The 15,187-nt window shown below is 39.1% G+C and overlaps 1 protein-coding gene across 1 annotated transcript in view; it reads left to right on the plus strand.

Annotated features, from left to right (window-relative positions):
* Positions 1-15,187, plus strand: part of ZYG11A (zyg-11 family member A, cell cycle regulator) — a 61,576-nt gene that overhangs the window by 40,914 nt on the left and 5,475 nt on the right. Inside the window, exons 5-11 of the mRNA XM_036824458.1 lie at positions 1,666-1,842; positions 4,079-4,143; positions 5,489-5,588; positions 5,687-5,740; positions 9,188-9,349; positions 9,683-9,727; positions 13,517-13,711. Coding sequence (XP_036680353.1) covers positions 1,666-1,842; positions 4,079-4,143; positions 5,489-5,588; positions 5,687-5,740; positions 9,188-9,349; positions 9,683-9,727; positions 13,517-13,711 — 798 coding nt within the window. The remainder of the gene's footprint in view (positions 1-1,665; positions 1,843-4,078; positions 4,144-5,488; positions 5,589-5,686; positions 5,741-9,187; positions 9,350-9,682; positions 9,728-13,516; positions 13,712-15,187) is intronic.

Genomic DNA, 15,187 nt, shown 5'->3' on the forward strand with positions numbered 1-15,187 from the left:
GTTTTCTGAAAGAGAACAACAACAGTATCCCCAATAAGAACAGAACAAAATAACAATAATTGAAGGTAACCAAGTCTACCATTTAAAGTTATTTTGTGAATAAAGTAAAATTACCAGTATCGATCAAGCTAACTTTGCTTTGGTTTACGGAAGAATGAATTTATTTTAAATGTAATTGGAAGTTTTAAGTGGTTTGGGAAGGAAAACTGCAACCATTTAAAATTAAATGTAACATAAAAATGAAGAGTCTTAAAGTCACCTTGTTTTTATCATTTGTAATTTTTTGTAGTTCCATAAAACTAGGGCTATTTCTGTACCATGGGAGATTAGATTTATTCATAACTTAAAAATGGTACTGTATAAAGGAAAAAACTGTGGATCTTTGTTTCCCATCTGTAAGGAGGAGGTTGAATTAGATGTTCGAAAAGTGCTTTTTGTATCTAAGACTGTGTGATTTTTGTTTTTGAAAATCATGTTTGTTTTACTTCATACATGTTTATATTGCCGATGATGGCAATCCAGTGAAATCCTAAGAGCAGTTTAGCAATATAGAAAAAAGACATTTTCCATAGGAGAAGTGTATCCCAGGTCTGAGTTCATGTAGATGTCAAAGTAAGGGGCTCTGCTCTCTTAACAGTTCATAAAATCATGGTTCATGTGTGTATCAGCAGACTGGTCTCTGAGGTGGGTAAGGATGGTTATCCCTATTCGATAGACAAAGCAGACCATTGTCCCTGAATGTTAAGAGCAGGTGTGGTCTAAGCTTAGTATAACACCTTCATTTTACCTTTGTTTCTAGGTCTTACGCAGTCTGTCTTCTAGTTGCCTTTCTAATGTTAGGGTGTTTTTGTTGTTTGTGGCTGCATTGCGTGGCTTGTGGGATCCCAGATCCCCGACCAGGGATTGAACCCGGGTCACAGCAGTGAAAGCGCCAAATCCTAACCACTGGGCCACCAGGGAACTCCCTAATATTAGGTTTTACCACTTTTCAGATTATTTCAAATTCAGATTTCTTCCCCTTCTCTTGGTGGATTCATCCCATCTTTTTGTCCACTTTATGTTTTTCCTTATCACATTTCCCTTCCCTAGTAATTCCTCTCCATTCCACCCCTACCTCCATCTCCTATCCAGAGCCCATCTGAGACCCTGCCTAAATGCGTTTTCTGAATGAAGCCTTTGACTTCCATACCAGAAATGATTGTTCCCTGCATAACCACCTTAGGCAGCACTTTACACCTCTTTTTTGGTGCTTTTTTTCAGCTTCATGTTTTGAACTCCCTTACAATGTTATTTGTTTACATACCTTATTTCTTTCATAAGGCTTTATGCTCAGGAGTAGGGTATAAGTGATTGATGTTGTGTCCCCTGTAGTGCTTATCATAATGTCTTGGGTGGATTGAGGCTCAATAAATGACTGTGAAGTCACAGATGACGAAACAGAGGTCCAGAGAAAGGAAGTGAGTTACCTAAAGTCACACAGCTAGTTAATGGCTACATTTGGATTGAAAGGTATTGCTGGTGTCCTAAAAAATAAATGCCGAGGAAGGGGAAAATCTGTTACTTTTTGTCCCAATGAGCAAATATTTTTGACAACTAACACAAAAATAAGACTGTGTAAAGAATGCTAATGTTGTCACATGCCACTAAAAACAAGTTCATCTTCAGCTTGTGGCTATAGGAATGAGGAATCATCCATTGGATTTGCCAGTGCAGTTCACAGCCAGTGCTTGTACCCTCAACTTAACACGCCAGGACCTGGCCAGGGGGATGCCTGTTCGTCTGTTGTCAGAGGTTACCTGTCTACTTTTCAAGGCTCTGAAAAATTTCCCCCATTACCAGCAGGTAATTTGGTTTGAATATTTGACTGTGCTTCTTACTTGAGGACAAATATATGAAAAATATTTTTTATTTAGTTCTGATTTTTCATCCTGAGAGAGAGAGGAGGGAGGAAGGGAGGGAGAGAGAGAAATAGGTAAGGAATTCATGTTTATAGAAAAAATAAGAAATATAAATAAGTAATAGGGTTTAAAATTTTTAAATTGATCAGAAACCAGTTACCCAGAAACATCTACTATTAACAGTTTAGCACATCCTATAGGCTTAACATCATGTATGAAATTAAACTGAATTGAATCATAGATCTAAATATAAGAGCTAAATTATAGGTCTAAATAATATAAAAGCTAAAACCATAAAACTTCTAGAAGAAAACGTGATGTCAGAGTAGGCAAAGTTTTCTTAGGATACAAAAAGCACACATCATAGAAGAAAAATAATAAATTGGAATTCATCAAAATTAGAAGCTTCTGCTCAAACACACACAGACATTAAAAAATGAAAAGGTAATCCAGGGCTGGGGAAAATGTTCATCTTATGTATATGACAGAGGACTTTTATCCAGAATGTGAAGAACTGTTTGTCTTGTAACACAAGACAAACAAACCAATTTTTTAAGAAGGCAAAAGATTTGAACAGATACTTCACCAAAGAAGATAGGCAGATGGTAAATGAGCACATGAAAAGATGCTCAGTATCTTTAGCCATCAGGGAAATGCAAATTAAAAGCACATTTGGATACCACTGCACACCTAGATACCACTACACACCCCCTAGATTGATTGAAATAAAAAAACTGACAATACCAAGTGTTGACAAGAGTGTAGAGAAACTGAAATTCTCATATATTGATGTTAAGAAGGTAAAATGATAAAACCACCAGTTTGACAGTCTGGTAATTTCTTTGAAAGTTAGACATGAAAGTCCTCTTTCATGCTACACAGTCATTTCACTCCTAGAGAAATGAAATCATATACCCATATAATGACTTATACACAAATGCTCATAAAATCTTTATTCATAATCCCCCCCAAACTGAAAACTTAATGTCCAGCAGCAGGTGAGTAGATAAACATATTGTGATATATTCATATAAGGAAATACTACTTGGTGATACAAAGGAATGAAGGTACTGATACATATACCACATGGTTGAAGCTCAAAAACATTATATGCTGAGCAAAATAAGCCAGATGCAAAAGAGTAGATACCGTATGATTTTACTTATGTGAAATCTTAGTAAAGGCTAATCTGTAATGACAGTATAATTTTCTGGGGCTGGAATTTGCAGGGTTGGGATTGAGTGGAAGGGGGCACAGTGGAACTCTTTGGGGTGATGGAAATATTTTTTGTGTTGCTTGTGGTGGTGGTGGGTGGTATTAGTTACACATCTTTATAAATTTGTCAAATCTAATTGAAGTGTGTACTTAAAATGGGAATCGATTTATTAAAAATACAACAAGGAAGGTGGTCTTTCCTTGTTCAAAAAAAAATCTGTATTTCCACTTTCTCTTGAAAAGTTGGATGATCCTTCTCAATTCAGTCTTAATTCCAGCAGTCATCAGTTGGAGCTGAGTAACAACTGCCCCTATAGAAGGGTATGAATTCTCCAGTTTGCCATAATTCCTACCACTGCCCTATTGTTTTGTACTCTGCTTTCTTCACTTGTTTGTGTTACTGCCTAGTTCCTGCTGGCATTTTAGGTTTGCTATCCCTGCCTCATACACTGCTGTCATGGCAGTGCATGTCACTGGCCTACTCATGGCCTTTCAAAGAGATGTTATATTTTTCTATTCCTAAAGCTTTCCTAGAAGGCCCTTTCTCTTTCTTTCCTATCTTTAAAGGCATAGTTCAATCCCTACCAATCATAGGTAGAAAGTAGAAGCTCTATCACAGAATTAGTTATGAGATCTGGTAAGGACATTTATCATTCAGTAGATGGGCCAGACTTCTGGTAATTGATTTGGACTGACACACAGGCAGGCAACTCTCCACATAGATCCTTCTAGGGTTCAGGGAGAAGGGAGACTGCCTCTTTGCCAAAAAAGGGATTGTTCTTTAGGCAAAGATGAATGTTACAGAGTTTAATAGTAAGATTAAATGAAGAACTTGGAGAGGACCAGGTACACAACGAGCTCTCAATAAGAAAAGCTTATTAGTAGCACCTTCCAAAGTTTAATTAGAACCTTTATTTAGAATGAGTATACATTTGCTCAGAATTACTTTTCTTTATTCCGTTAAGTTACAGAAGAATTGCCTTCTCTCCTTAACCAATTCCAGGATTCTTGTGGATGTTCCATTTGACAGGCAAGTATAAAATTGGATTATCTGATTTTGGGATGTTGACCAGTGTTACTCTGAGCACTGTTGGCTTTTGGTTATTAGCCTAGCAAGGGTCTGATTAAGGCTGGGATAAAGTGTTTGGGGAGAATGTTCTGTTGAGATTTTTCCACAGAGGTGTTCGGAAGTACTATACTTGCAAATGTTGTCTCCCAAAGTGTGATTCCAGTTTAGGGAAGTGGGTAGTAAGAACATGGGCGCCAGAGAGTAAAACATCAAATCAAGTTCTAGCCCTTTCATTATCTTTGTGTGTAAGTTTCCTCATTTGTAAAATAGTGACTCTTATGAGGATTAGATATATGATGTTTGTAAGGTACTTATCACAGTGCCTAGCATAAGAGTGCAGGCTGTTCTAAATATTAACCATTCTTTTTGTTATTATTTTATTGATAATGCTTTTTTTAAAAAAAAACAAACACAAAACATCATTGTAGACTCCAGAGGGGTTCCTCTTGAGGCCATTGTAATCTCTCAGTTTCATGAGTTCCAAAACATTAATAATAGTTGCCATTAATAATAGTTGCTGCCAACAGGAAAATTAGCCACAGTCTGATATGAAGAAAGCCCATGATTTATGCATGCAAGGTTGTAGGCTAAGCCATTCTCAAATCTAATTAAAGTGTGTACTTAACATGAGAGTTGACTTTTAAAAGTACAGTAGGGAAGGTGGTCTTCCTCATTAAAAAAAAAAAATCTGTATTTTCACTTTCTTTTGACAAGTTGGAACCTCTTTTTCAACTAGTCTTCATTCCTATATAGCAATCATCTATTGGAGCTGAGTAAAAGCCGTGAATAAAGGGCCATGAATTCTGTCTAGCTAAGTGATTTGTTTGCTGTGGCATTTTAGCACTATCTGCAATCCAGATTATAAATTACTACCTCTTGGGGAATTTATTTCCTTTTTCAGACCCATCATAGTTGAAACTGAGTGCTAAAAATAAGTCTTTTTTAGGTCTGTCCATCTTTGAATCTTGTGCATTTTGCTCACGTTCTTCTTTTTTTGCCATGCCTCGTGGCTTGTGGGATCTTAGTTCCTGACAAGGGATCGAACCTGGGCCCTTGGCAGTGAAAATGCATAGTCCTAACCACTGGACTGCTGTGGAATTCCCACTCACATTCTTTTTTGCATGCTCTCCTTTTCCTCTTCTGATTTTCTCTTCTTTTTGCCAAATGCTCTTTGCTTTCATAGCTGAGGCTTTATAAATCCAAGACTATTTTTGTTAAACAAGATTTGTTGGGGAGGCTAACTGATTTCTTCACTTCTCATGTACAGTTTCACAAACTTTATTGTGAGAAAAATACTGTTTTTTAGGTTCGATGCTGCCAAATTTGTTATGAGATGGCTCTGTAAGCATGAAAACCCCAAGATGCAAACAATGGCAGTGAGCATAACCTCTATTCTAGCCCTGCAGGTATGTGATTGCTAGATGGAAAATTTCTCTCTCCCTAGTCTTGGTGGAGCTTTGATGGAGGTCTAACATTTCACTTTCGGCTTTTTGTTTGTTTATAGCTCTCACCTGAGCAAACTGCACAACTTAAAGAAGAGCTCTTCATGGCAGTTAAGGTAGGTTAATTGTCACTTGTATAACTTTTTTTTCAATAAAAGTAATTTGTGAACATAGTTTAAAAAATTAAATCATTTTAAAAAGCTTATAAAATGAACAATCTGTAAGACCTGCTACCCAGAAGAAACTATTCTGTACTCATATAGCTATTTCTTCTCCATATCTCTAAATAAAATGCTTATAATTGCGGTTTCAGTCTGTCATACAGAGCGAAGTAAGTCAGAAGGAGAAAAACAAATATCGTATATTAAAGCATATATGTGGAATCTAGAAAAATGGTACAGATGGACCTATTTCCAGGACAGGAATAGAGACGCAGACATAGAGAACAGATATGTGGACATGAGGGGACGGGGATGGTGGGACGAATTGGGAGATTAGGATTGACATAAATACACTACCATGTGTAAAATAGATAGCTAGTGGGAACCTGCTGTGTAGCACAGGGAGCTGTCAGCTTGGTGCTCTGTGATGACCTAGATGGGTGGGATGGCGGGGGTGGGGCGTGGGAGGGAGGTCCAAGAGGGAGGGGATATATGTATACATATAGCTGATTCACTTCGTTGTACAGCAGAAACTAACACAAAATTGTAAAGCAACTATGCTGCAATTAAAAAAAAAGAGAAAAAAAGATTTATCAGTTTTAGATGTTATCTCGTGATTCTGCTGGTATGGTAAATAAGAATTTGGCTCTCCTACATATATCTCTACAAATTACCTCCTTTCCCAACCCTCAATAAATTTATATTACAAGTTTTAATAAATCAGTATCTACATTATGATTGTGCTAACATTGATCATGAAAAAATGTACATCATTGTTTTATTTGCACTTCTCTTATTCTGAGGTGAGACTTGAGCCATCTTTTTTTTTGGAAGAGTCATTTATAATTTCTGTGAATTGTCTGTTCATGGCCTTTAGTTTTTCTTTAGGGTTGCTGGCTTTTTTCTAATTTATAGGATTCCTTTATGTTTATAAGATGCATGTAATTTTTCCCCAGTTGGCTGTTAGTCTGTTTTTACTTTATTTATGGCATGATTTGGTACACGATAATTTTTTAAAAATTTTTATATTGTTGAATTTATTCTTTTCTTTTTTTTTAAAGGAGAAGTTTTTGTCATTGGGTTTTTAAAAAATATGTATTTATTTATGTATTTTGGCTACAAAGGGTCTTAGTTGCGGCATGCTGGATCTTTGTGTGGCACGTGGACTTCTTAGTTGCGACATGCACGCAGGATCTAGTTCCCTAACCAGGGATCGAACCCGGGCCCCCTGAATGGGGAGCGTGGAGTTTTAGCCACTGGACCACCAGGAAAGTCCCAGATGCTGGCTTTAGATTGGAGCAGAAAAGGAAGGCAGAGTACACTGATGCAAGGGCAAGCAGGTGGTTAGATTTTGTTAGGAAGAATAGCTATGGTTCCCAGTGAAAACTTAGATGAATTGACCAAATGAGAGGAACAAGAAGATGGCAGTTAAAGTTCGGGGAGTGAGAATTATGAAATAGTAGTCTTTGGAGTGAATTCATTGAGAAATATAGTAGGATTGCCAGGTACAGTTGAATGCCCTTTTGAAATTTTGGGGCAGATATTAAGAGTAAGACTCGAGCACAGTCTTTTTCAATATTCAGATTTTGGAGGTGGGGCATCAAGTAGGGTTTAACTAAGGTAGGAGTTTTGCCAAGATGATGTGGTGGAAGAACACTGAAGTTACTGGGAATGCTAACAGTAATAGATAGAGGTAGAGAGAGATAGATATTGATATGGAGAGCAAGTACTTAAAGTAACACGGAGGGAAGTGTAGCCCTGTAGTTCTTGGAGAAACCATTTTAGGTAGTGGTACCAAAAGATCAGGCTTTAACGTGGATGGACCTAGAGACTGTCATACAGAGTGAAGTAAGTCAGAAAGAGAAAAACAAATATCGTATATTAACGCATATATGTGGAACCTAGAAAAATGGCACAGATGAACCGGTTTGCAGGGCAGAAATTGAGACACAGATATAGAGAACAAACGTAAGGACACCAAGGGGGGAAAGCGGCGGGGGGTGGTGGTGGGGGTGTGATGAATTGGGTGATTGGGATTGACATGTATACACTGATGTGTATAAAATGGATGACAATAAGAAACTGCTGTGTAAAAAAATAAATAAAATAAAATTCAAAAATTCAAAAAAAAAAAAGTTCAGGCTTTAGATTAAAACAAACTAGGTTCAGCCACTAACTAGCCGTAGCCCTTAGGTAATTTACTTATCTCCTCTGCGCCTCAGATTCTTTATCTGAAAAACTGGCATTGGACATGGGAGTAATATTTTGCAGCTACTTTGAGTATTATTAAGATAAAATATGTTAAGCATCTAACCATGGGCCTGACCACAGCTGTCATTACTTTCCAGGTCAGCCTCACTTTCTGCTCCCTCCCTTGCTGCCACTCACCCTATTGGCTGTCTAGGTGATTGCTACCAGTGTGGTGTGCACTCATATTCTTCTTTTGGCTCTAACAGCTTTATTTTTGTGAATTCTCTTGATATGTTCTCTCCTGGTTGGGTAAAATATTTGAGATGGTCTCATTCCTCCTGAAAACAGACATAATCTGGTTTGTTTAGCGTTGTTATATTTTATGTATCTTTTCATTAGCTGGTTAAGTGGAAATGGCTGTCTTTTTCCTTTCACATGACAGTCTAGTATGTTTGAAAGAAAGCATGAATACTAGCTTAACTTTTGTCTAGAAAAATTCTGATTTGAAATGGTATATTGGAATCTCTGTTAAATAAGTCAGTGGTTTCTTCAAGCTATTAGGACATATTATACTACAAACTAGTGTTATCCTGTAGCCATACTGACCTGCTCAGTGGTGTAGAACAGCAAACTTTTTTTTTTTGCCTGGAATATCTGCCCCCCTCCCCATTTTATGTCCTCATTCCTTGCTTAGCTGCCTTGTCCTTTTTTTCTTTTGGTCTCTTTTACATATTACCTTTGTATGGAATCTTCCCTCTCCCACTTTTTCTAAAGAAAATTCTTAGGCTTTTATGTGTTTCCTTCAGAGCATTTACCAAAGCTAAAAATTATTTTATTTAGTTGAGATATACTGTTTTTTTTAATCTGTCACTCTTATCTGAATATGTGCCTGACTTCCAAAAGGTGTTGACTAAACATTCTCAATATGTGAATAATGGAATAGCCGATATGTACTTGACTATGAGGTTTATTAACAAGCACCAAGAACTAGATTAAGTGCTTGATAAACTTTAATATTTTTTCCTCACAAAAACCCTAAAAAATAGTTGTAAGTCATTTTATAGAGAGAAAGTGGGTCACAAAGCTATTAAGTGGTAGAACTTGGATTTAGAACCGAGGTTTGATTCTAAAGCTTTTCTTAACCATTGCTTTCCTTATACTGGAATTGAGTCAGTCACTAGGGCATCTTACTCCCTGTCTCTTGTTTTTTAGGAACTTCTAGCAATAGTAAAACAAAAGACTACTGAGAATTTAGATGATGTCACCTTCTTGTTTACTTTGAAAGCACTTTGGAATCTTACAGATGAATCTCCAGCTGCCTGCAAGCACTTTATTGAAAATCAAGGATTGGCGATCTTCATCCAAGTCTTGGAGGTGGGAAGACAGGATTGAGTTTATGTGTAAAGTCCTTTTTTAAAATATTTATTTATTTATTTAATTTATTTATTTTGGCTGCTCCTGGTCTTAGTTGTGGCATGCGGACTTCTTAGTTGCAGCATGCAGACTCTCAGTTGCGGCATGAGGGCTTCTTAGTTGTGGCATGCAGACTCTTAGTTGTGACATGCATGCGGGATCTAGTTCCCCGACCAGGGATTGAACCTGGGCCCTCTGCACTGGGAGTGCGGAGTCTCACCCACTGGACCACCAGGGAAGTCCCTGTAAAGTTCTTTTCTTCATGATAAAGTAACCTGTATATTCTTTTCACAGACTTTTTCAGAGTCAACAATACAAAGGAAAGTACTTGGTCTTTTGGTAAGGTGAATTGTTTTGAGTTAATTCTAATTACTTAAAAAAATAAGAAAGCTCACACTCATGTAGTACCTACTATGTGCTAGGCACTTTTGTAAGCAGTTTACATGCATTAACTTGTTTAATCTTCACACTATCCCTATAAAGTAAATACCATTATATATGAGTCATCTATTGCTGTAAACAAACTACAGCTTAAAACAGCATCCATTTTATTCACTTATGAATCTGTGGGTCAAGAGTTTGAACTCAGCTCAGCTGTACAGGTCTTCTGCTGGTCTCTGTGGAGTTACTCATGTCGCTGCAGTCATCTGGTGGCTCAGCTAGGCCTAGATGCTCTAGGATGGCCTGACTCTGAACTCTGACCATTGGTGCAGGTTGTTAGCTGGGCCTTGTGTCTCCATGAGCTTCTTCACTTGGCAGTTTCTGGGCAGCAATAGAAGGCAAGTGCACTGTACAAGTGCTTCTTAAACCTCTGCTTATATCAGATTTTCTAATGTCTCACAGGTCAAAGTAGGTTACGAGACCCGGGGTGTTTTCCAACAACCACTTTGCCACTTGTTTGACACCAACTGGGTGTCCTACAGTTCGATTCAGTTCAATTCTGCCACTAGCTATCCAGAGTTAGCATCAGATCCCACAAGTTAAAAAGCTCAGTCCCACAAGTCTGCCTCCACTTTAGTTGCCAACTGTTAAGCCCAGGCCACCCCTACTTCTGACTGACTGACTTTAAATTGGGGGTTTCCACGACCCCCTCCTCAGGTTGATAATTTGCTAGAATGGCTCACAGAACTGGGGAAGGCACTTTATTTGCTATTTTCAATTTATTATAGGATACAACTCAGAAACAGTCAAATAGAAGAGATATGTAGGGCAAGGAAGGAGAGATGTGTGCAGAGCTTCCATGCCCTGTCTGGATACACCACCTTCCCAGCACCTTGATGTGTTCACCAACCCAGAAATTCTCCAAACCCCAGTATTTAGGGGTATTTATGTGGGGGTGGGGGGTCTCATCACCCAGGCATGATTGATTATTAATTCAATCTTTAGCCTCTCTCCTCTCCCGCTGAGGTTGGGGGCATGGGGTTGAAAGTTCCAGGCTTCTAATCAAGGTTTCGTCTTTCTGGCATCCAGCCCCCATCCAGAAGCTATCTAGGTCCCTGCCAAGAGTCACCTCATTAGAACAAAGATGCTCCAATCACTCCAGAAATTCCAAGGGATTTGAGAGCTCTGAGTCAGGAACTAGGGACAAAGACCAGGTATTTCTTATGCCTATGGATAAGCCCAGATTAAAGGAGGTGGCCATCCCTTGATGGGAAGAGCAGCAGTCACATTGTTAAAGGGCATATACACAGGGATAGGGAAATTGCGTTATGTTCTGTACTCTCCCATACATCGTTGTCTACATTTTATAGATATTCAGTCTGAGGCACAGAAGTGCCATTTACCCTATGTTACCTAGATAGTAAGAGGCAGAATCAGAACTCAAGCTCAGGCAGTCTGGCTCCAGACCCTCTGATATTAGCCACTTTACTATACTTCCTCTTTAACAATTGAATTAATTTTTTAGAAATATCTTTGTTTATACTTTTATACTACCTCCCAATCAGGATATTTGTTATTGAGAGATTTCTTTGTTTCCTAAAGATAAAGGTGAAGATTTACAAAAAGTAACGAAGACATACTACTGTATGCCCCTGCAGTTTGCTGTGCTGGTGCTTCGGAAGACACAGATACATGAAACATAGCAAGCTGGTAGTACTAATAATGTTGGGGGGTGGTGTCAGACACGTATGCAAATACCTCTCTAATTCATGATTGACTGTGGTAAGTGCTGGAAAAGAGGCACAAAGTCCAGTGGGAGCCTTTGATTCTAGATCATGAACTCATTGAAAGCAGGGACTGTGTCTTTCCCTTTGTATCCCTAACACATACAGGACTTGGGACAGAGCAGATGTGAAAGGCTTCATAGAGAGGAATACATGATTAGTATTGGAAACCTGGAAGGTACAGAAAAGTAGAAGAAAGGAACAAAGGTCATTTTGGGCTAGGAAAGGATGAGAAAAATGTAATCATTTGAGGGACACTGTAATATAGAGTATCTGGAATTTTGGGAGAAGGTGGGAAGAAGAAAAACAATGGGAAATCAGGCCAGAAGGGTGGATTGAAGCCTCATAGATCTATACAATGCGAAGTATCCTACTTTTTATCCTTTTGAGAGCCTCTCAGAATACTGAGGGTTAGGGAGGTTGTTCCTTTTCCTTCCTTTTTCTGTATGAGGAAGACCCACATTCTCCTGTAGCTCCCATTCAGTATTTTATTCCATAGACTCTTGGGAAGAAAAGGCTAATATAAAAGCCTCTGCCAAGATTACAAGAGGAACTTGGGACTCAACTGAGGTGTCCCTCTCAGTTTTGCTAAGGATCCTATCTATCATCTTGTCTCTTCTTGTTTGGGGCTGCCATCTGATAGACTCAATGCTGAAGTCATGCTGTTGACGAATTGTGTAGCTGGCCCAGGGAAGAAGGGCAGGGGGTCTAAAAACAGTGCAATTTCTGTTGAAATCATGCTATTGACAAGAGGGGTATAGCTAGTCTTGGGAAAAGGGGGCAGGGTGGGTCTCAGAACAGTACAATTTTCTGCAGAGTGCCTTATGCCTTTTTCAACATACTAAGTCTATAAGGTATACTTTTCTGAAAGCTGCTTTAGAAGGAGCAGTGACTGCTGTGGTCGCTTTGACTGTGTGTTTATCCTCTAAACCTTTGTTTTTTCATCTGTGTAGTGGACAGACCCTAAGTGACCAACCCCCAGTGATTATAGTTTTTTTGGTGTTCATGTCTTTGTGTAACCCCCTTCCCTAGAGTCTGGGCAGGACCTGTGACTTGCTTCTAACTAATAGAATATGGCAAAGATAATAGGATATCACTCCTGTGATTATATTACAATATGTATAAAATCCTTCTTCCTAGCAGACACTCTAGAGAAGTGAGTGGTTGGAGAAGGGAGAAGCCCACATAGCAAAAAAAAACTATGGGCAGCTTCTGGGAGCTGAGGGTGGCCTCCAGCAAGAAACCCTCCTTCCTGCAGCCACAGGGGAATGAATTCTGCCAACGGTCTGAGTGAGCTTGGAAGTATTCTCCCCACCCACACCTCACCCGTTGGAGCCTCCAGATGAGAATGCAGCCCAGCCAGCCCTTTGATTGCAGGCTTGTGAGACCCAGCTAAGCGAGGCCCACAGAAGCTGGGAGAGGAAAAATGTATGTTGTTTTAAGCCACCAAGTTTGTGTTAATTTGTTACACACATAGAAAACTAACACAGTACATAAAATAACGAAAATACTGCCTGCCTTTCATTGTTACTGTTAAACTTAAAGCTAATGTAACGTATAGTGGGCCCCCAGGAATGTTAAGTTTTTTAGTCAGACCTGGATTTGTATTCTAGTCCAACCAGTTATTAGCAGTGTGAACCTGACAAATCAGTCTTGCTGAGTGTCGAATTTCTTTGTAGGGCTATTAAAGATTAAATGAAATAAGGCAGATAAAAAGACATTTCAGTCTCTCTAGCTCAGTGCCTGGCACTTAGTAAGTGCTTACTCAGTGATTTGTTATTACTGATCATCCTCATCATCAAGGGGGTGGGATTGTAGGTGTTAGGCTAAATCTGAGGGAGGAGGATGGGGCTAAGTGTTCTTGTATGTATATGAGCTGAGCAGTCAGAGAGGGAGAGGAACCAATTCCTGATTCTCCCCTCCTTTCCTGTCCCTGATATTCTCTGCTCCATCTGACCCATAGAACAACATAGCTGAAGTCAGAGAACTCTCTTCCAAGCTGATGACTGAAGATGTGGTAAAGCATGTCAGCAGCTTGCTGCATAGTAAGGAATTGGAAGTCAGCTATTTAGCTGCAGGCATCATAGCCCACCTGACATCTGACAAACAGCCCTGGATATCCCATGACCTCCAGAGGAGAGCACTTCTGCAGGATCTGGTATGAGAACCATTGCTCTTTACAAAATCCAGAGTCATCTCTTCTTGCAGAAAACTTATTTTTCTAGGTCATAAGAATTTTTGAAATATGTGTTCATTGTAGAAAATGGGAAAGATAGAGAAAAATATAAAGAAAACATTATAAATCACCCACACCTTACCACCCGAAGCTAATCTCTATTAACGTTTTGTTGCATTCCTTCTGATAACTTTCCTTCTATAAAAGTTATACATGCAAACCGTTTATATGGCTTATTCTAATTCTCTTTCCCACTCTCAGCTCTTTTTAAAGCTATATCTTTTGGTGTTTACCTCCATATCTCTAACATATGTTGTTATTTCTTGACTTTGTAGTTTTAGACATTATCAATTTATTTTCCCACTTTGGAAAATGAAGATTCTTTTTCTCTTTGTCCCAATGCACACCCTTTCCTATACTCCAAGTATACATCTCCTTTCAATACATTCAAGCACATTCTGTCTACTTCAGCTTCTTGGAGACTACTTTCCCAAGCCTTCTGTTTTTTTTCCATCTGATTTGCTTTTTTGTATATCTGTTAGATCACTGTCATCCCAGGATATTCATTTACTGTCATTCTGGAGATTCTCTTTGCTCTCTTGTGTTGGATTCCCTGTTTCCTGGATTGTGTACCTTCCTATTTTTTGGTGTACTCCCTCATTCTCTTGGGTCATATCCTCCAGTAGCTTCCTAAGAGATGTATGAAAAAGAAAATCTGAAACCTTTTATGTTTGAAAAGGCCTTTATTTTACATTCACATATAGTTGATCAAATGGCTAGGTATAAAAGTTAAGTTTTGAAATATTTTCACAATTTCTAAGTCATTGCTCCATTGTCTTTTATTTCTCTGTATCACTGTTGAGAAGTCCTGTGCCATTTTTCTTTGGAAGCTTTAAGACCTTTGTCTTCAGTGTTTGGAAATCACAGTGATGTGCCTTGATGTGGGTTCATTTTCATCTGTTCTGTTGACTACTTACTGCTCTGGAAGCTCATTTCCTTCAATTCTGGGAAATTTCTTTCTCTCCCTCTCGCCCCTCCATCCCTCCTTCTTCTTTCCTCTTTTTTCTCCCTGCTTCCTTCCCTTCCCTTTTTTTTGGCTGCATTGGGTCTTTGTTGCTGCACATGGGCTTTCTCAAATTGCAGCGAGCCGGGGCTACTCTTTGTTGCAGTGCACGGATTTCTCATTGCAGTGGCTTCTCTTGTTGTGGAGCACGGGCTCTAGGCATGTGGGCTTCAGTAGTTGCAGCACACGGGCTCAGTAGTTGTGGCTCGCGGGCTCTAGAGCGCAGGCTCAGTAGTTGTGGTGCATGGGCTTAGTTGCTCTGCGGCATGTGGGATCTTCCCGGACCAGGGCTTAAACCCGTGTCCCCTGCATTGGCAGGCGGATTCTTAACCACTGCACCACCAGGGAAGTCCCGTCCCTCCCTTCCTTAATTTCTATTCTTCTGATTGAAGATT

Source organism: Balaenoptera musculus, chromosome 1, assembly GCF_009873245.2.
Source record: "Balaenoptera musculus isolate JJ_BM4_2016_0621 chromosome 1, mBalMus1.pri.v3, whole genome shotgun sequence".
Classification (NCBI taxonomy): domain Eukaryota; kingdom Metazoa; phylum Chordata; class Mammalia; order Artiodactyla; family Balaenopteridae; genus Balaenoptera; species Balaenoptera musculus.